Here is a 20,237-nt window from a genome sequence, read left to right on the forward strand (position 1 = left end):
CCAGGGATCGAACCCACGTCTCCCACATTGCAGGCAGATTTTTTACCAGCTGAGCCACAAGGGAAGCCCAAAAATGCTGGAATGGGTAGCCTATCCCTTCTCCAGGGGATCTTCCTGACCCAGGAATCAAACTGGGATCTCCTGCATTGAAGGCAGATTCTTTACTAACTGAGCTATGAGGGAAGCCTGTAATGATTTTATTTAGTCTAATTTGGCCTCTATATTAGTTTTCTGGGGCTATCATAAGAAAGTACCACGGACAGACCCAGTGGCTTAAAGAACAGAAATATATTTGGACATGGCTAGAAGTCCAAGATCCAGGTATTGCCAGAGTTGGTTTCTCCTGAGGCCTCTCTTCTTGGCTGGCAGATGGCCACTTTCTCTGTGTGTATCTTGCTTTTGTATATGTCTCTCTTCTCAAAAAGACACCAGTCAGAGCTGGATTAGGGTGCACCCATATGACCTATTTTAATTTAATCATCTTTGAAAAGTCCTGTCTCCAAGTACAGTCACATTCTGAGGCACCGGGCATTAGGACTTCAGTATGTGAATCTGAGGGGAACACGCAACTCAGCTCATAAGCATCTCCTTGAGCTTTCTGCAGCCAACTCTGCACACACCTCTGTGATGTGCTTCTACCAGGTTGGAAAGGAGACAGGACAATGGATTTTTCCCCTTAGAATGAGAAAGAAGTCATACAAGGACCTAGACTTCAACAGTGTGGTTGAAGCAAAAATGTCATTCTCTATGGCCTTCTAACCTGTGGAGGTGGGAAGAGAAGATGTGCAGGCCAACGTGGGCACATCAGCTGGGGCAGAGAAGGACTGGGGTCCTGGGGGCCTGCTATGTCTCAGGAGCTGGGTACTGTCATGGTGTGTGCACCGGTTGGAAAATAATTTCCAGGCATGAGGCAGGATGAGGGGCGAATAGTTTATTAGAATGGGAGACCCCGTTAGAACAGCAGCCTGGCTCAAGGGAGAGCCAGCCCCTTTCATGGGCTTGTGGCCACTTATTATAGTCTCAGGACAAAGAAAATTCCTATGGAGAGGGGTCGTGTTAGTCACTGAGCAGGATTCTATATGGTGCATGTGTTACTTGATATGGAGAAGGCAGCTGGTTGTTTAGGAACAGGATGGCTCATGACAATAGTTGCCATGGAGTCTGGCTAACTCTGGTGGTGTTGTCTTATGACCGCAGTTACAGGGCTCCACGGCTGTGACCTGGTCTGCTTGGAGGAGATGCTCAGCAGGTGCCCTGGGGCACGCTGACCCAGCAGTGCTTTGTAACCACTCTGGAGAGAGGAGGGAGAGCGGGTCCTCTCTGTATCTGGGGACCCCGTAGGTTCTCTTGCATGGGCACATGCTGAAAGGGCACAGGCATTTGGAGGTTGAGCCCCCAGACACAAGTCACTGCCTCATACTTAAAAGTATATGGTAGGCGAGCAGAAAGCCATCCATGTGGTGAGTGGCACTAGCTCCCAGCCCATACTGCAGAACTGTAGTTATGGTTTAACAGGTAGCTTTATAATTAAGGCCTCAGATCTTTGCTCATTGGTGGGACTCTCTAGTGGTCAAGAAAGTGCTCTTAAATGAGGCTGCTTTCTTGGTGGGGCGAGGAAGTGTTAGTGCCGTAGACAGGGACCAAGGGACCATGTGACAATATTACAGGCTCAGCTTGAAAACAGTTGTGAGCTATTTCAGGGAAAAACACAAAGCATTCACATCAGGAGAAGAAAGTGATGAGTGATACCGTAAAGAAGGACTGGCTGCAGTCAAACGTTTGAAGCTAAGGAGCCATAACTCAGGAGACCGGGAGGTGAGAGGACTGAGGAGATGACATGAGGGCCTCCAGGCTTGGGGACAGCGCCGATGGGACAGGGAGGATGCAGGTGTGTGCAGGGTGTCCTGTCACATCGGGGAGCAGGTTGTGGTGGTAAGGGGTGTGTTTGCAAGCAAGCAGAAGGTCAACTTGGGTTATAAAGCAAAACGTCCTGAGTATCATGCATGCATACATGCTAAGTCACTTAAAATCGTGTCCAACTCTGTGCGACCCCATGGACAGCAGCCCACCAGGCTCCTCTCTCCACAGGATTCTCCAGGCAAGAACACTGGAGTGGGTTTCCATTTCCTTCTCCAGAGTATCATGCAAAGGAGTTTAAACTCAATTCTTAGACTTCGAGTAACCACTATATGCTTTTGGGTAGCAGTGATAGTTGGAGAATATAGCATCCAATGGAATGCTTTAATCTGAAAGACAAATGATATGAAAGCAGTTCATGAATAGCTGAAATCCAGAGGAAGGACAGCCATTCAAGGAAGGGAGTATTAAAAAGACGAGCAAGGGAATGAGGAAATTGTTCACGGGGTGTAACTGGGGAGCCAGCTTCCTGATGGGTGCCCTTTCCACCCTCCCATGCCCCTGCTGATTCTCCATCCATTTCCCATCCTCCCCTGCACTGCTCTCCATCATACGGGCTGACCCCACAGCCCGCCTTTCCAGGCCTGGTCATCTGGCCTCCTGCTGGATTCAGCCAGTCTGAGGCACTTGGGAGATAAGGACAGAAGGGAGAGAGATTTCCTTCCTGTTCTCTTGACTGCTAGCATCATCCCCAGCAATAGTTGTGTTTCCTCCAGTCTCTTGCTTATCCTGAATTGGGTCTACCTGACATCCACAAGTAAATCCTCTTCCAGATCCATGAACACCACGTGATCCTTTGCTCTTCCCAATTTACATGATGCTTGCAAAATTTAAGCCTCAGAACTCCCCACTTGCATATACTCCTCCAGGCCCCTGGGAAGTTCCTAGCAGCATGTGAAATTTGCAACTGCAAGGCATTTAAAATAATACTGCTATCTCTTTCTCCTCCAATTCCTCCATTACAAGTTCGTCTTGTTGGGAACAGGTACTTGTAGACCTAAAGAGGAGGTGGGGCTGGGGAAACTTTCAGGCTGTGGTTAATGGGATGGGGTTCCCCTCAACCTCAGTGTATGATGATCTTCATGGCATGAGCCACTCCCAGGCTCTATCCCAGTGCGATTGTTTCTCGAAGTCCAGTTACCCTAAAGTGTAAGTGGCTTAAAGGAAAATCTTAGAGTCCAAAGTTCACATGCAAAAGCCCCAAACTTTATATAAAAGAAACTTGAAGCTTTACCCAATATAGCAGCATCCCAAACGTGAATATTTCCAATAATGAACTGTGAGTTTAGTAAATTTTTCTTAAAAAAAACTATTAACAATAAAATATTTTGTTTCATTATACCAGAGGAAATAATCATTTTTATTCTCTCCATCTAAAGAGCTAGCATGATAAGACATTGTCATAGTGACCAAAGAGCAAGCAGGAAAAATATAGAGGATTTGTGAGTATGGTGAAGGTAAGCCAGTTAGCAAATGAAAACAAAATCTGTTTTTCCTGAATTTTGTGGCCTTTGAAACTTCTAAGTATTTATGTTTCTTCTCATTCAAAGTAAGAGTTGTTATGCAGTCGCCCAGTCGTGTCTCACTCTTTGAGACCCCATGGACTGCAGCACGCCAGGCCTCCCTGTCCCTCTCCATCTCCCAGAGTTTGCCCAAGTTCACATTCATTGAACTCTTCATGTTCAAGTTCATGCCATACAGCTATCTCATCCTCTGATGCCCTCTTTTCCTTCTGCCCTCGATCTTTCCCAGCATCAGGGACTTTTCCAATGAGCTGTCTGTTCACACCAGATGACCAAAATACTGGAGCTTCATCTTCAGCATCAGTCCTTCCAGTGAATATTCAGGGTTGATCTTCCTTAAGATTGACTGGTTTGATGTCCTTGCTGACAAGGGACTCTCAGGAGTCTTCTCCGACACCGCAGTTTGAAGGCATCAATTCTTCCGTGCTCTGCTTTCTTTACAGTCCAGCTCTCACAACCATACCTTACCACTGGGAAGACCATAGCCTTGACTATTCGGACATTTGTTGGCAGAGTAATGTCTCTGCTTTTCAACATACTGTATAGGTTTGCCATCGCTTTCCTGCCAAGAAGCAATCATCTGATTTATGACTGCAGTCACCATCTGCAATGATTTTATAGCCCAAGGAGAGGAAGTCTGTCACTACTTCCACCTTTCCCCCTTCCATTTGCCAAGAAAGAATGGGCCAGATGCCATGATCTTGGTTTTTTTAATAGTTAGTCTTAAGCCAGCTCTTTCACTCTCCTCCTTCATCTTCATCAAGAGACTCTCGTTTCTTTTCACTTTCTGCCATTAGGGTGGTATCATCCACATCTCTGAGGCTGTTGATGTTTCTCTTGCCTATCATGATTCTGGTTTGTAGCTCATCCAGCCTGGCAATTCTCACGATGTGCTTTGCATATAGATTAAACAAAGGGTGACAACAGACAGCCTGTTGTCACCTTTCTGTCAGCCTATCATACTCCTTTCTCAACCTTGAACCAGTTGATCTTGAATCAGTTGTTCCATACCGGGTTCAAACTGTTGCTTCTGGACCCACATACAGGTTTCTCAGGAGACAGGTAAGATGGTCTAGTATTCCCATCTCTCTAAGAACTTTCCACAGTTTGTTATGATCCATACAGTCGAAGGCTTTAGCATAGTTGATGAAACAGAGATAGATATTTTTTTCTGAAATTCCCTTGCTTTCTCTATAATCCAGTGAATGTTGCAATTTGATCTCTAGTTCCTCCTCCTTTTCTAAACCCAGCTTGGCTATCTGGAAGTTCTTGGTTCACATAATGTTGAAGCCTTGTATGGAAGATTTTAAGCATGTCCTTACCAGCACAGGAAATGAGTGCAGTTGTCTGATAGCACATTCCTTGGTAATACCCTTCTTGAGAATTGGGATGAGGATTGACCCTTTCCAGTCCTGTGGCCACTGCTCTGTCTTCCAGACTTGCTGACATAAGGAATGCAAAATCTTGTATTCATTAAGTGTATTGTTGACCAGAAAAAGATGCACAATGTGAGAGTTGTAAATTAAGTTTTATTTGTGGCAAAATAAAGACTGCAGCCCAGGAGACAGCACCTCAGCCAGCCCTGAGAGACTGCTCCAAAGAGACAGTGGGGGAAGGTCAATATATGAGATTTTGGTGAAGGGAGAGTTCAATGCAACCAGGTGCTTACTTTACAAAAGGTTTTCTGCTAGGCACAAGGAAGTGATGACACCATGAAGGGATTTAGTGATTTTCTAGATATGAAGAGAGACAAGGACTGTGATCATGAAATCAGTTTCTGAAAATATCTATCTATCTAAAGACCACACAGAAATTAAAAGATGCTTGCTCCTTGGAAGAAAATCTATGACCAGCTTTGTTCAGTCACTGGTAAATACTCTTGGCAAGTACCAATTTATAGTTGACAAGCAAGTGCCAATTTGTAGTTGACAGTATGTATTTTATTTAATATTTTATTTATATTTTTATATCCTTTCCTTAAAGGGGGCCTTAGCTTGCATTAGTATCAGGTGACAAGTCCTGGACCTGCTTAGAAAGGCAGCATATTCCCCTGTTGCATCTTGAGGTCACCTGGTTTTCGGATGCTCCTGTGGGGTACCCTTGTAGCAAACACTTTTCACAACCCACCATACCTGAAGCAGTCTCACTCCTCTCAGTTCTGTCACGGCCCTCCCTGACTGATACACCCGTCACCTGTCTACTTTCTGCCCAGTAGCTCTAGGATCAGACAGGGGCATGGTGCATGCCGAGCTCCCTGCATGCCCAGCTGGGCCGCTTTGGCTTCCTGGAGGCTGTCCTCACCTTGCCTGTGTTCCAGGCTGGGCAGCACACTCTCTCCATGTGCTTTGGACCCAAGCTTCTTCATGCATGGGTGTTGCATCCATCTTTATATTAAATCTAGCCTCATATTCAGCACAGAGTAGGGCTCACATGGTGGGGTTTGTCAGTGGCTTCCAAAGACTGGAGGAGCTTTGGGTAGGTGGGGAGGATTTTCAGGGGGCTCAGGAGTCTGAGAAGGGCAGCTGTGGCCCCTGGAGGCTGCAGAGCTGGAGGTAGGGCTGGGGCAGGTCTCTGGGGGAGAGATCGAGGCAAGCTGCAAAGCCTTGTTTCCTAGAAAAGTTTGAATAAGTAATACCAAAAATATATGTTATGCTCCTATACCTGATAAGGAAGAAATAAAAATTATTTCATCCTAATTGTCACTACATACTATACATTTTCAGATGAGGCATTTAAACAACCTCTAATTGGCATGCACCTGTGATTACCATATTATAAAGAAAACTGCCAGTAACTTCTGAGAAATGGAATATTTCCTGCCAGTATTTATCAGTAAACAAAGATGTCAAAGTCACCAGTGATTGCAGTCATCACGGATGGTGAGCTGGTGAACCCTGAGGGAACTCAGGAAGGAAAGAATACCTGCCATCTAGCAGGCATCCGACTGCAGCCACTCCCTATGGTGAGCCCGCAGGATGTGCAAACACAGGACACTGGCCCCAGATAGCTAGGATGCATACCAAAGGATGATTTCAGTGAGCCCTGACTCTTGTTTCTCTCCATACATAGAAAAGTGCTAAATTCTTTAACTTGGGTTATCTGGTTTTCTTTAATTAACAATAATCTTTTTATGTTCAGACTATCTGCCCTTTGTTGCAAAACTTCTATATAACTTGGTTCCTCCCCTCACCTCCTTAGAACAGTTCTCTCAAGGTTACTTGAGATGCTCTCTCCCAGGCTTTAAATCCTAAAAATTCCCATAAAACGTAATTCTCAACTATTAGGTTGTGAATATTCTTAAGTTGACATTTCCAACATGTAAGGATTTGTTCAGCACATTCCAGGTGAGGTCCTGACATGCTGAAAGCAAGGGAGAGTGCCTGTGCCTGGGAGTGTGTTTCCTGAAACCTCCTACCTCCAAGCCCTGTCCTTATTAATCTATCATCTTTCCATGTGGCCCTCTTCTTTGCTAACGGGAAGGAGAAAAGCATTACAAAATAACTTTCTAGTATTTTAGAAGCTACAGAGAGAGAGCATGAAGAATTATAACTTTTCTTCTGTTTTTTTAGTATGCTTCAAGTGCTGCTGGCCTTGGAGGAATCATTAAGCCACCTTCCGATTATTAAAATAAATTATCAGCACAGACTCTCCACAAGCATGAAAGTTTAAATTAGAGATGTTGCACACTTGTCAGCTGTTACTTTAATTAGTATTTCAGACACATTAATTTCATAACTGTGTGTGCTTAGTCGCTCAGTTGTGTCCGACTCTTTGATCCCATGGATTGCAGCCCACCAGGCTCGTCTGTCCTTGGGGATTCTCCAGCAAGAATACTGGAGAGGCTTGCCATGCCCTCCTCTAGGGGGTCTTTCCAACCCAGGGATCAAACCCAGGTCTCCTGCATTGCAGGTTGATTCTTTACCTACTGAGCCACCAGGGAAGCCCAATTTCATAGCTATTTATGAATAATATAAATGTTGTTTTAGATAAACATTGTAAAAATGACTTTTTTTCCCTTAATGCAGTTACAAAGAAACTTTATGAGAGACATATTATTACTTGGGGGGTGGGAAATGTTTCTCCAACATTATGTTAAAAGTGGTTACAATAAAACATCCACATCAAGCACCACGCGCACCCTCCACACCCCACCCTCTTGAGTTGGAGTTTGTGCCATGGCTTCAGAATACAGAGCGGACACTCTCGAAACTTGCAGCCTCTCCCCATTGCATCATGGTGTGATCCCTTTTCTTATAGGGAAATAGTGCACCCACAGAAAACTGGCTTTCACCACTGAAAGCTTACCTCCATGTTTTTAGAAATACAAAATGTTAAAGGTGGAAGGTTCTTATATTTAAGCTAACTGAACTCTCCCATTTTACAGATAAAGAATCACAGGCCAAGGAACATGAATAATTTCACACAGTTTGCAAACAGGGAAAAAGTGGAGTGGACGTCCTCACTGGGGTTCTTTCTTTGCCACACGGTGGTGGTTCCCACATCTAGCAACTAGACTGCAGCTGCTGCAACTGCTCATGCTCAGATTCAGGGAAGCAGAGTTTTAAAAAGTTTTATTGATATGTAGTTGATTTACAGTGTTGTCTTAGTTTCAAGTGTAGACCAAAGTAATTCAGATATATATATATATATATATATATATATATATATATATGTATATGTATACATTTTTTTGCATTCTCTTCTATTATAGATTATTACAAGATATTGAGTATAGTTCCCCATGCTGTACAGTAGGTCCTTGTGGTTTACCTGTTTTATATTAGTTTGTATATGCTAGTCACAACCTCCTAATTTATCCCCCCACCACCACTTTTGTAACCATAAGTTTGTTTTTTATGTCTGTGAGTCTATTTCTATTTTGTAAATAAGTTCATTTGTATCATTTTTTAGATTCCACACATAAGTGATATCATATGATATTTGTCTTTCTCTATCTGGTTTACTTCATTTAGTATGATAATGTTCAGGCTCATTCATGTTGCTGCAAATGGGATTATTTCATTCTTTTTTATGGCTGAGTAATATTCCATTGTATATTCATATATATGCATATATATAAACATATATAAATATATATATATAAAACATGGTGAGATATATATATATATATACACACACCATGTCTTCTTTATCCATTAATCTGTCAATGGATGTTTTTCTATGCATTGACTATTGTAAATAATATTGCAGTGAACACTAGGGTGCATGTATCCTTTTGTCTTTTTTTTAAAGAAACTTTTAATTTTGCATTGAAGTATAACCAATTATTAATGTTGTGGTAGTTTCTGTTCTCCAAACTCCTCTCCCATCCAGGTTGCCACATAACGTTGAGCAGAGTTCCATTTCCTATACAGTAGATCCTTTGTTCATTATCTGTTTTAAACATAGCCTTGTGCACATGTCCATCCTAAACTCCCTCACTATCCCTTCCTACCATCTTTTGCCCTGGCAACCATAAGTCTGTTCTCTAAGTCTGTGAGTGTTAAAGGAAATTAAATGGAAACAGTTTTGTTCAGGCTTCAGAGACAAGAAAGCAAAGCAGGCTTCTGACCTCGCTTTACATCTGCCTGGACACTGCCCTGACTTCATGGCTGCTGGCGAATGTACCAGTTGTCATCAGTAAGCTGATCAGCACCATAGGTGAGATATGAGTGAACCTTGGAATTCTCCTGCACCCTTTGAATCCAGCCAATCCCAATGGGTCTGGAGAAACTCATCACTCACAAGATAAAACAAACAGCATTGTAGAAAGATTAACGTGAAACCAGAGCTGCAGTTTGCTTGCAAACTGATACCATCATCAGTTTGCAGCCTAGCATTATAAGCAGGAACCCCCAAAACTGCAATTCAAAGTCTCAGCAGTGGAGTGGACGCACTGCCTGGGACCCACCCTTTCTCAATTGGGATTCCAGACTGCTGTTACATGGGCCTTCCCAGCACTGAGTCTGGGTGTTAGTTGGTCCAACTGAGTGACATATGTGCTGTTATTCTCCTCTACTGTTTATATTTCTCTTTTCTTTTAATGATTATAAATTGAAAGTAAGTTTGATAAGTCTCTATTAAATATTGTTTTTGCATATTTCTGTATAATGAGTGGTTTCTTTTGTTAATAAATCCTTTGAACCTGATGGGGTTTCTCTGATAGCTCAGTTAGTAAAGAATCTGCCTGCAATGCAGGAGACCCCGGTTCAATTCTTGGGTCTGGAAGATCTGCTGTTGAAGGGATGGGTTACCCATTCCAGTATTCTTGGGCTTCCCTTGAGGCTCAGCTGGTAAAGAATCTGCTTGAAATGCAGGGGACCTGGGTTTGATCCCTGGGTTGGGAAGATCCCCTGGAGAAGGAAAAGGCTATCCACTCCAGTCTTCTGGCCTGGAGAATTTGATGGACTGTATAGTCCATGGAGTTGCAAAAATCAGACACGACTGAGTGACTTTCACTTTGAACCTGAAGCAAAAGTTAAAACTTTCACCAAAACCTTAAGTGAGTCTGTTTCTATTTTGTAAGTAATTTCATTTGTATCATTTCTTTTTAGATTCCACATATCAGTCAGGAGATGTCATACAATATTTCTCCTTCTCTGTCTGACTTACTTCACTCAGTATGACAATCTCTAGGCCCATCCATGTTGCTGGAAATGGCATGGCTTCATTCTTTTTGATGATTAAGTAATATTCTATTGTTGCTCAGTTGTGTGGAATTCTTTAGGCAAGAATACTGGAGTGGGTAGCCATTCCCTTCTCCATGGAATCTTTATGACCCAGGGATTGACCTTGGGAGGGGTCTCCCTGGTGGCTCAGCTGGTAAAGAATCTGCCTACAGTGTGGGAGGCTGGGGTTCAATCCCTGAGTCAGGCAGATCCCCTGGAGAAGGGAATGGAAATTCACTCCAGCATTCTTATCTGGATAATTCCATGGCCAGAAGAGCCTGGTGAGCTACAGTCCATGGGGTTGCAAAGAGTTGGACATGACTGAGCAGCTAACACACTTAATATTCTATTGCATATATGTCCCATATCTCCTTTATCCATTCATCGATGGACATTTAGGTTGCTTCCATGTCTTGACTATTGTAAATAGTGCTGCAATGAACATTGAGATAAATGTATCTTTTTAAATTATGGTTTTCCTCAGACATGGGCCCAGAAGGAGGATTGCTGGTCATATGTAGCTTTTTTTTTAGTTTTTAAAGGAATCTCCACACTGTTCTCCATAGTGGCTGTTGTTCAGTCACTCAGTTGTGTTGACTCAGCGACCCCATGGACTGCAGAATACCAGGCCTCCCTGTCCTTCACCAGAATGTGCTCAAACTCATGGCCATTGAGTCAGTGATGACATCCAACCATCTCAACTTCTGTCACCCACTTCTCCTCCTGCCTTCAATCTTTCCCAGCATCAGGGTCTTTTCCAACTGAGTCAGCTGTTTTCATCAGGTGGCCAAAGTATTGGAGCTTCAGCTTCAGGAACAATCCTTCCAAAGTATATTCAGGGTTGATTTCCTTTAGGATTGACTGGTTTGATCTCCTTGTTGTCCAAGGGACTCTGAAGAATTTTCTCCAGGACCACAGTTTGAAAGCATCAATTATTTGGTGCTCAGCCTTCTTGACAGTCCAATTCTCACATCTGTACATGACTACTGGAAAAACCATAGCTTTGACTATATGTAACTCTGTCAGCAAAGAGATTTCTCTGCTTTTTAATATGCTTTCTAGGTTTGTCATAGCTTTTCTTCCAAGAAGCAAGAATCTTTTAATGGCTGTACCAATTTACATCCCCACCAACAGTGTAGGAGGGTTACCTTTTATCTTGGGAAGCAGATTTTGACTATATTGTTGGGAGCAGTTGGTACTTAGCAGCTGTGTGACTTGATGAAAGTTACTTAACCTCTCAGGCCTAGGCTTACCCTCTAGGAGAAAATTGTTATTGTCTCTATTTCAGTAATCAGTGACTGGTGAGTACAGAAGCATGGGAGTGCCTCATGGGAGTGACTTTAGGTGATGCTGCCTAGCTTGCTATTTACCCATCTCAGATCTGCATTTTAAAATGTACTGTGAAGTGATGTAAATGGGGATGGAAAGCAGAGATGATAAGGAGAGAAAAGACCTCAGGAGGAGGACTATATGGTTAGCAGAAGACTTTTTGGTTTTCCATTTTTTAAAAAAATCAATTTACTTTTTATTGAAGGATAATTGCATTTTTATACAATATGAAAACCCACTTGGAAATTTTTACTTGGAATCTTTGGCAACTTTGGTAAAATTCTTGAGATTTTTTTTGTTTCAATATCCCTGATATAATATTGGGATTAAAAGTATCTGAATAGTTTTAGATTCTATCCAAAATACACTCAGGGCCTTTATTGGCTACAGAAAATCAGTCCTGAATATTCATTGGAAGGACTGATATTGAAGCTGAAGCTCCAATACTTTGGCCTCCTAGTGTGAAGAACTGATTCATTAGAAAAGACCCTGATTCTGGGAAAGATTGAAGCTAGGAGGAGAAGGGGAACACAGAGGATGAGATGATTGGATGTCTTCACTGACTTGATGTACATGAGTTTGAGCAAACTCTGGGAGTTGGTGATGAACAGGGAAGCCTGACATGCTGCAGTCCATGGGGTCACAAAGAGTCGGACATGACTGAGTGACTGAACTGAACTGTCCACATCATTGGTGAACTCTGTCTCTTTAGGGAAAGCATCTTCATCCTGTCCTCATTTCTTTATCCAATAAACTGGTGTTAAAGGGAAGAAGGGATTAATTAATATGGGTACCTATATGTGCCATACTGGCCATTCTCACACCCTGAATTTTATTTAAAGTTTTGAGTGTGTTCTCATGTTCTCTGTGCAAATATAGGCTATTTCATAGTCAGCAATCATCATTGTTAGGCTAAAATTCTGCCATCAAGGAAGTAAGCAGTCTGTTTCCTGGCCCCACTGGGCTGATTCTATACACTACATTGTTCCTGCTTCTCAGGAATGTCTTTGACCTTCCTGCTTCTGTGTCCAGGGCCCCTGCAAGGGAGCCATCTCTCTGCCAAGCTCACTCTGCACCTCACTGAGGTCTTGGTTCTAAGTCACCTTCTCAGTGAGGACTGAAGCCCCCATCCCTGCATCCCACTCTGCTTTCTACCTTTTGCACCTACAATATGTATCTGGTGTAAATCAGGTGGACTCTGCTTCACACATTCTCTCAGGGCCTGAAAGGGGAGTGTGTGACTCTACCACATGCCTGCAAGTAGGAGTGCTGTGATGCTTGGTGAATTGCACCAGTGACCACCATGATCTCTCTCTAGCTGCCAGATGTTTTGTCTGTCTCTCCCTCATTAGGACAGACACACTCTTCCTTTCTTCAATTGAGGCAACCCAAAAGATCCACCCAGTCCCATCCCCAGCATTGGGGTTGCCTGTATATACACCATCAAGATGTACATGGCTTTCCTTGATCCAGTGACCTCTAAACTGAAGAGAAGCCTATCTAACCCATAGCCATGTGTAGAGTATAGCTACAAAGGTGGAGAAGAGTCAGGATGATCACAGTCAGCACTGGTTTATAGCAATTCTGAGACCCCAGTGGGCAGATCCTGAGTGAAGTCTTATTCCCTGTGAGGAGAATATCTTTGATATTCCAGAGTTAAGTCTGGATTAACTCTACTCCCAGAGTTGGGCTCCCAAAGACTCTTCTCGTTGGCTCTTGACTCCAGTGTCTGGGAGTTTCCTTTTTCCATTAACTGTTCCAGCTGTGGGAACATTGGCATTGAAGAATAAGCCTCCTTTTGGATCCAGATTTTCCAGGCTTCAATTTATCATTACAGAAAGAAAGGCAACAGTTAATCTAAGTCTCAAATAGTCACAGACTTTTTTCCAAATCTAATCTTTGGAATCTTTAGGTTCCAAATCTAAAAGGTGGTACTGATGAATTTATTTTCAGGGCAGCAGTGGGAAAATAGACATAGAGAACAGACCTGTGGACATGGGGTGATGGGAGGAGGGAGAGGGTGAGCTGCCTGGAGCGGTATCATGGAAACTTACAACTCCATGTGTAAAATAGATGGCCAGTGGGAATTTGTTGTATGACTTAGAGAACTCAAACAGGGGCTGTGTGACTATCTGCTTGTTGATGTTTGCCTGAGAAACAGAATAATGTAAAGCAGTTACCCTTCAATTAAAAAAAAAAAAAAAACCTAGCCAGTCTCTTATTGATAGGCCGATTTCACGTGTGCATAGATCTTGTGTCCACAGGATTCCAAGGTCTGTGCTCTGCCTTTGTTTCAAATGCCACCGCCTCTACCCAGCCCTTTGCTTTCACTTTCACTTCACTCTTTCTCCTAAATTAAGCACAGATACCTTGGTCCTATCAGCCTTCAGTGGAGAAGTCTTGTATTAGTCTCTTGTCCTGGGAGCCATATTTGCGCAATTAAAAAATCTGCACAGTGACAACCTATTTAGAGATTTTTAGCAATGGGTCTCAATTATTTCTGCAAAGCTGAGTTTCAATAGGCTTTAACACTGTAAGCATTTCTTGATCCTATGACTCACTGATGGGGATGAGAAGCATTCGTTTCTTCCATTCCTACAAGAATCAGTACTTGTTTTATCTTTCTCTTCTCTTTTGTCAACTAAAGTAAAACACACAACCTAAAAGTTGCAACTTAAGTATAATTGGGGATCTTACTGGGGACGTAGGGCTTCTCTGGTGGCTCAGTGGTGAAGAATCCACCTGACAACGCAGGAGGCGTTGAGTTTGACCCCCAGGTTGAGAAGATTCCCTGGAGAAGGGAAGCCTGCTGGGCTACAGTCCATGGGGTCACAGAAGAGTCAGACATAACTTAGAGACTAAACAACAACAGCTGAGGACCTGGGCCTAGGATGCAGCCTCTCAGCTCTAAGGAGCTGCTCTGGAGAGTTAAGGAGGAAGCCAGGATACAGAGTTTTTTGCTGGGGAAAAAATGTAGTCAAACTTCAAAAGATCACTGATAATTACAAAGAAGAAGTATCTCAAGTTAATGATTTTGGTGCTCTTCTATGTATGAGATGTAAGAATCAGGGTTTGTTGAAATTATCCCTTAGGTATTTATCTTAAATATCTAGGGCCAGTTTCCAAACCACAAAATGCTTCCTTTTTTTTTTCCCCCACCCTGAATTCCCCTCAGGGTGCACCACTGGAGGTGTGTGGAGGGGGCCACTGCAGTGGCTGATGGCTTGGTCCTTGTAGAACTGGAAATTTGTGAAAAATTCTCTGTTTACTGGAATGACAGGCAACAGTCCTTGTTCATACTTTCATAACTGCTTTCAAACTGGACATTTACCCTCTGAGGTAATTTGTTTCCTGTGTTAACCTACCAAGCATAGTCAATAGCAGTTATGTCATGTTTTTTCACCTTAATTGTCTGTTTAAGGCCTGTCTTCCCTGACTGGAATATTAACCCCATGGAGGCAGAGACTTTTCCTGTTGGCACAGTTCTGGGCCCTCAGTGGTTTGCAGGGCCTGACATAGTGCAACAAAGATGATGAATGAGGGAATGAGTTAATAAAAGGTCAGATTGGTCTGTTGAATTACCTCTCAGAAAGGTTCTGTTAAAGAAACTCAATGAAAAGTTTAAATATGAGATTTGTTGAGAATTACTGAACTCTGTAAAAACAATTCATTTATAATATCTAATATGGAAGAAAACTATGAAAGATATTAAGATCACTAACCATCTAGATCCTCTTTATTTTGGACCTAAAGATAGTCCTTTAAACTGTGACTGGGGGAAGAGCCCAGTCTCCAGACTTGAGACATTTCTCTGGGTCTCACAGTAATGTGTATCTAATGTACTGTGCATACTGGGGTTGCTTCCAGTTACAGAAAAAATTTGCCCCTTCAGCCCTCTGTTGGAATTGGCGTTTGACTTGGGTGCTATCAGCCCTGTTTTTTTCTTGTTGTTGCTGCTGCTTGTTTTTTTTTTTTTTTTTCTATTTGGTTTGGGTTCATTTGTTATTTGAGAAGGCTCTTGGATGAAAATGATCATTTTTATTAGTATATAAGCTAATACTCTCTGGATCATTTGTGTGGTGCCAGGCACTAGAGCTTTTTATTTAGTCATTTCCTTCCATATAACTCCTTTAAGAAGTAGATAGACACTACTATTCTATTCATTTTATGACTATAGTTGGGTACTGCTGAGTGACTGAACTGAGAGAATGCTAGATTTTGCTACCTGCCAGAACTTGGACTTAGGAATATAGGAAGGTCTGCATCTATGTTCTGAATCATTTTATACCACCTCTTGGCCTCTCACCACACTTTATGTATTTATTACAATTAACTATTTACAGAGCATCTTCACAGTTGACTAATGATACTGGTTACCTTTAAGTGACTCTCATGTTGATCCAGGCATGATGTTAAGTGCTAACAGAAAGGGACATGGGCAGATGAGGATGAAAACATGAGCAGAACCAAACTCCTGAGAAAGAAAACAAAGCCTGCAGAAAGTCCACTAATAGAAATGTCTTTCCCCTCCTTTTACTCTGTTTCAGGAATATCAAATTGATATATTTTTTGCTCAGACCTGGACTGACAGTCGCCTTAGGTTCAACAGCACAATGAAAATACTTACTCTGAACAGCAACATGGTGGGGTTAATATGGATTCCAGATACGATCTTCCGAAACTCCAAAACCGCAGAGGCTCACTGGATCACCACCCCCAATCAACTCCTCAGAATTTGGAATGATGGGAAAATCCTTTATACTTTAAGGTGAGATGCTAGTGAATCTTTAACCCCACTAGTGGTCTGACACTGGGGACTTTAGATCACTGTAGGAATGGGACCCTATTTTCATTGCTAAGTTTTATCACTTCTCATGTTCAGCATGCTACTGGGTCTTGAAGAAGTTTTTCCTAATTGCATGTGTGCAAAACTGATGTCATACAAATAATCTTTAATGAATATAAACTCATTCCTTCATTAGCATCCATTTCTGCCAGAAGTGGGCTGTGGAAATTACCTTTAATATGTTTAACCCACAGGTGCATTCAACTAAGAAATAAAGACGTCTTGGTGTACTAATTGACAAATCTAATTATAGCCAAATTTGAGACCACAAGGAACAAAAGAGCACAGAGGGTGTTCTCTAATGCATCCTTAATGGAAGTGACAGCTACCTTGTAATGAGCCCTCCTGGGGGCCAGGCTGTCCTCACAGAAAACCAGTAAGGTAATACTGGCTGGGTTTAAAAGAACGTGAGCTCACTTGCCTGCCCAAAGTCTCCATTGGGAACTAATATTGCCTGGGTTTGAACCTGGGTCTATCTCTCAAGAGTCCCTCCTGTAGGGTGACCTGAGTCTCACTGAACATGTGACTGCAAACATACCGTAGAATGTATGGTAGGCACCAGCAGCAGTCTTTCTGCTCATCCAGCACTGGGGTCAAGGAGGCCGCCCTCCCAGTCTCTGAGGCCTCTCCAGGGCACTGGCCTGACCGCCTTGTGCCGACGGTCTCCTTCTCACTGGCTTTGCGGCTCTGCAGCTGCTTCCTGCCCCTCCTGTCCTGCTCCTGACACAGGCCCGCCTCATTCTGCTGCTCCTGCCTTGGGATTTTACCCATTTTCCACTTTACTGCTGCCTTAGCTCATCCATTCCTAAGGCTTTAAAAGCCATATCCATGCTGAGGATTCATCCCACATGTTATTTCCAATCCCTAATGTCCCTTCTGGGCACCAGATTCTTGGAGCTACCTGCCCATGTGATATTTCCTCGTGAAATCCCACAGGCATTTGACTCAGCATGCTCCCGGGCAAGGTGACTGCTCTAATACCTCTGACTGTGGCCGTGTGTCCTCCTGCTTGGAGAATACCACTGCCAAGCCCTGAATGCACCTTCCTCCCCTACATCCAGCATGAGGGGCTTTTAATTACAAGTGGTTTGTGGTCATAAGGAAAAACCTGTAACTCATATGGTAAATAAGTATTTGTCACATAGATAAAGGCACAGATTAGCATCAAAATAAGCAGAAGAGTAAAGAATTTTAAAGTTTCAGGGAAATAATAATGTTGGCAGACTGGGAACAGCAACAAGAATGCCACAGGAAGCTCTGCTGATGAGTTACACTTGGAAAACAGGACTTGTTAATAGCTATTTCCTCATCAATTCTTAGGAGAATATAAATGAGACTCTGAAATGAATGTGAGCTTCAGCAAACCATAATAGAGACATGGCCAGTCCTGGGATCCTTTACAAAAACTCAAACCCCAGGAATGTCTGCTTTGAAAAGATGCCATACACACATTTAGTTCAGTCACCACCTGCCTATTCAAGTGGGAAGGCTGGCCAAATGTGAAATCTTCCCTACAAGTGGATGAACTTGGCATCATACCTAACTAGGCAAATAAATCAGTTTCAAAATGGAGGAAGGATTTAATTCAGTCAAGCAAATTAAAAACAAAGATATGTGACAGCAGGACATATTGTTTCAATCTGTTTCCTCTCTTACTTGGCTGGTATTTCTAGACACGCGGAATTTAGTAATGGACATTCGCTTTGATTCTGATAGTTAAAAGTAAAACAGAGTGACACGGCCCAGAAAAGCCAAATGGTTGTACTGAATGGATAGGGCCCTTGCCAAGACTGAGTTCCGCGGGGCCGCCCCAGCCCCCGCCCCCGCGCGGTGGTGATGTGACGGCCGCTGACCTTGCCTCAGGCCCTTGCTGGCTTGCTCCTGGCTGACCACACGAGTGACGCTTGGCTCGCCCACAGGCTCACCATCAACGCGGAATGCCGGCTTCAGCTGCACAACTTCCCCATGGACGCGCACTCCTGCCCGCTGATCTTCTCCAGCTGTGAGTACTGAGGCGGGGCGTGACCGCTCTGTGAGTGACGGTCCGACCGGTGCTGCCTTCTGGTAACCGCTCTGTGACTGACCGTGGCGTCGCGGCGCTACTGAGGTAGTGCTGTCTGTACTGTCTGAGGAAACACACAGCAGTTTTGGGTGGACCACCTGAGGGCTTTCACTCTAGACTCTGTTACACAGGACCCGTGATACAAATATGTAGCTTTGATAAACCCTTGAGCAGCTTAAACCTTTTGTCATAATAGTAAAGAACTCAGAAATTGATGAACTGTTGACTTACCAAAGACCCTTCTGCTAAAAAGCTGTGTGTACTGTTTGAATGTATACAGAATTCCTTTGCAATAATTTTAGGTTTAATATCATCTTCAGTCAGCTGGTTTCTCTTCAAAATAAAAAGATAGAGCTTTGCTTAAATATATTTATATATGTCTCATTATGCTACAGATGGATGTAATTTTTCATAGTATTTTATTTACTCCAGTTTTTACATGGGATTGATGCTAGAACTAACGAGTACTCATTTACTAATTCTTAAAGACCTTGTCTAATGCGAAGTACAACAATACAAGTAAAAGGAAATATCAAATTTATTTGATTATGAAGTTTCAGTGTAAAGGCCAATATGGAAATAAACTTGCAGAATTTATGATGGCTCATTTAAATCATATTGACCTCAATACTTAAATATGACTCATAAGAATTCAACTAAGTTTATTGACTATCTTTAAAATTGCGTATGGGATATGACATGCGATGAAGTCTCAGGCAGAAGGTTTTGTGGCTTTCTTCAATAGACATTTTAGTAAAAAGACAAAAGTGAAATAATGGATAAACACATTGTACAGTTCATTTTAAATTCAGAAAAAGACAAGATAGAAAGCAAAATTTCACCTAGGGGTAGATGTAACCAAGGAGGCCAAAGCCATCTTGAGAAAGAAGAACAAAGCTGAAAATGCCACAGTCACTGATTTCAAACTATACTACAAAGCTATAGTTACCAAAATGTGTGACACTAGCATAAAAACGAACATATAACTCAGTGTAATAGAATAGAAAGCCCAGAAATAAACTCACATGTATGTGGTCATTAATTTATGACAAAGAAGACAAGAATATATACAATGAAGAAAGGACAATCCCTTCAATAAATAGTGTTGGAAAAACAGGTCAGCTACATGCAAGAGAATTAAATTCAACCACTGTCTTATACTATACACAAAAATTAACTCAAATTATATTAAAAATTGAACATAAGACTTGAAACCATAAAACTCCTACAAGAAAAGTAAGTAAACTCCTTAACATAGGTCTTGGTGATGCTTTGTTTAATCTGACATCAAAACCAAAACCAAAACCAAAAATAAACAAATGAAACTACATATCATACTGAATATCTTCTGTACAGCAAAGAAAACCATCAACAGAATGGGAAGGCTGCCTACTTAATGGATAAAATATTTGTAAATTATAAGAGACTAATATCCAAAATATGGAAAGAACTCATTCACCTCAACAGCAAAGAAAAATTTTTTTTAAAATGTTAAATAAATTTTTATTTATTTAAAAAGTTAAATAAACATTTTTTCTGACCAGATGGCCGATAGGTAGATGGAAAGATGTTCAACATCATTAATAATCAGGGAAGTGCAAATTAAAACCACAATGAGATATCATTTCACACCTATCAAAATGGCTATCATTAAAAGCACAACAAAGGATATGGAGAAAAGGAAAGCCTTCTGCACTGATGGTGTGAATTAAATTGGTGCAGCCATTGTGGAAAATGGTATGGATATTCCTTGAAAAGTGTAAAATAGAACTACCATTTGATCCAGCAAGGAGAGATAAGAAAGCCTTCTTCAGAGGAGGTGATGGAATTCCAGCTGAGCTATTTCAAATGCTAAAAGATGATTATCTTAAAGTGTTGTACTCAATATGTCA

At 42.2% G+C, this 20,237-nt stretch overlaps 1 protein-coding gene across 3 annotated transcripts in view; it reads left to right on the plus strand.

Annotated features, from left to right (window-relative positions):
* The window catches only part of GABRG3 (gamma-aminobutyric acid type A receptor subunit gamma3), an 824,838-nt gene that overhangs the window by 541,022 nt on the left and 263,579 nt on the right, over positions 1-20,237 (plus strand). For all 3 annotated transcript variants that reach the window (XM_043922583.1, XM_043922580.1, XM_043922582.1), the window contains exons 4-5: positions 15,985-16,205; positions 18,203-18,285. In XM_043922583.1, the coding sequence (XP_043778518.1) occupies positions 15,985-16,205; positions 18,203-18,285 (304 nt within the window). The remainder of the gene's footprint in view (positions 1-15,984; positions 16,206-18,202; positions 18,286-20,237) is intronic.

The sequence above is a fragment of the Cervus elaphus genome, chromosome 13, assembly GCF_910594005.1.
Source record: "Cervus elaphus chromosome 13, mCerEla1.1, whole genome shotgun sequence".
Lineage (NCBI taxonomy): Eukaryota > Metazoa > Chordata > Mammalia > Artiodactyla > Cervidae > Cervus > Cervus elaphus.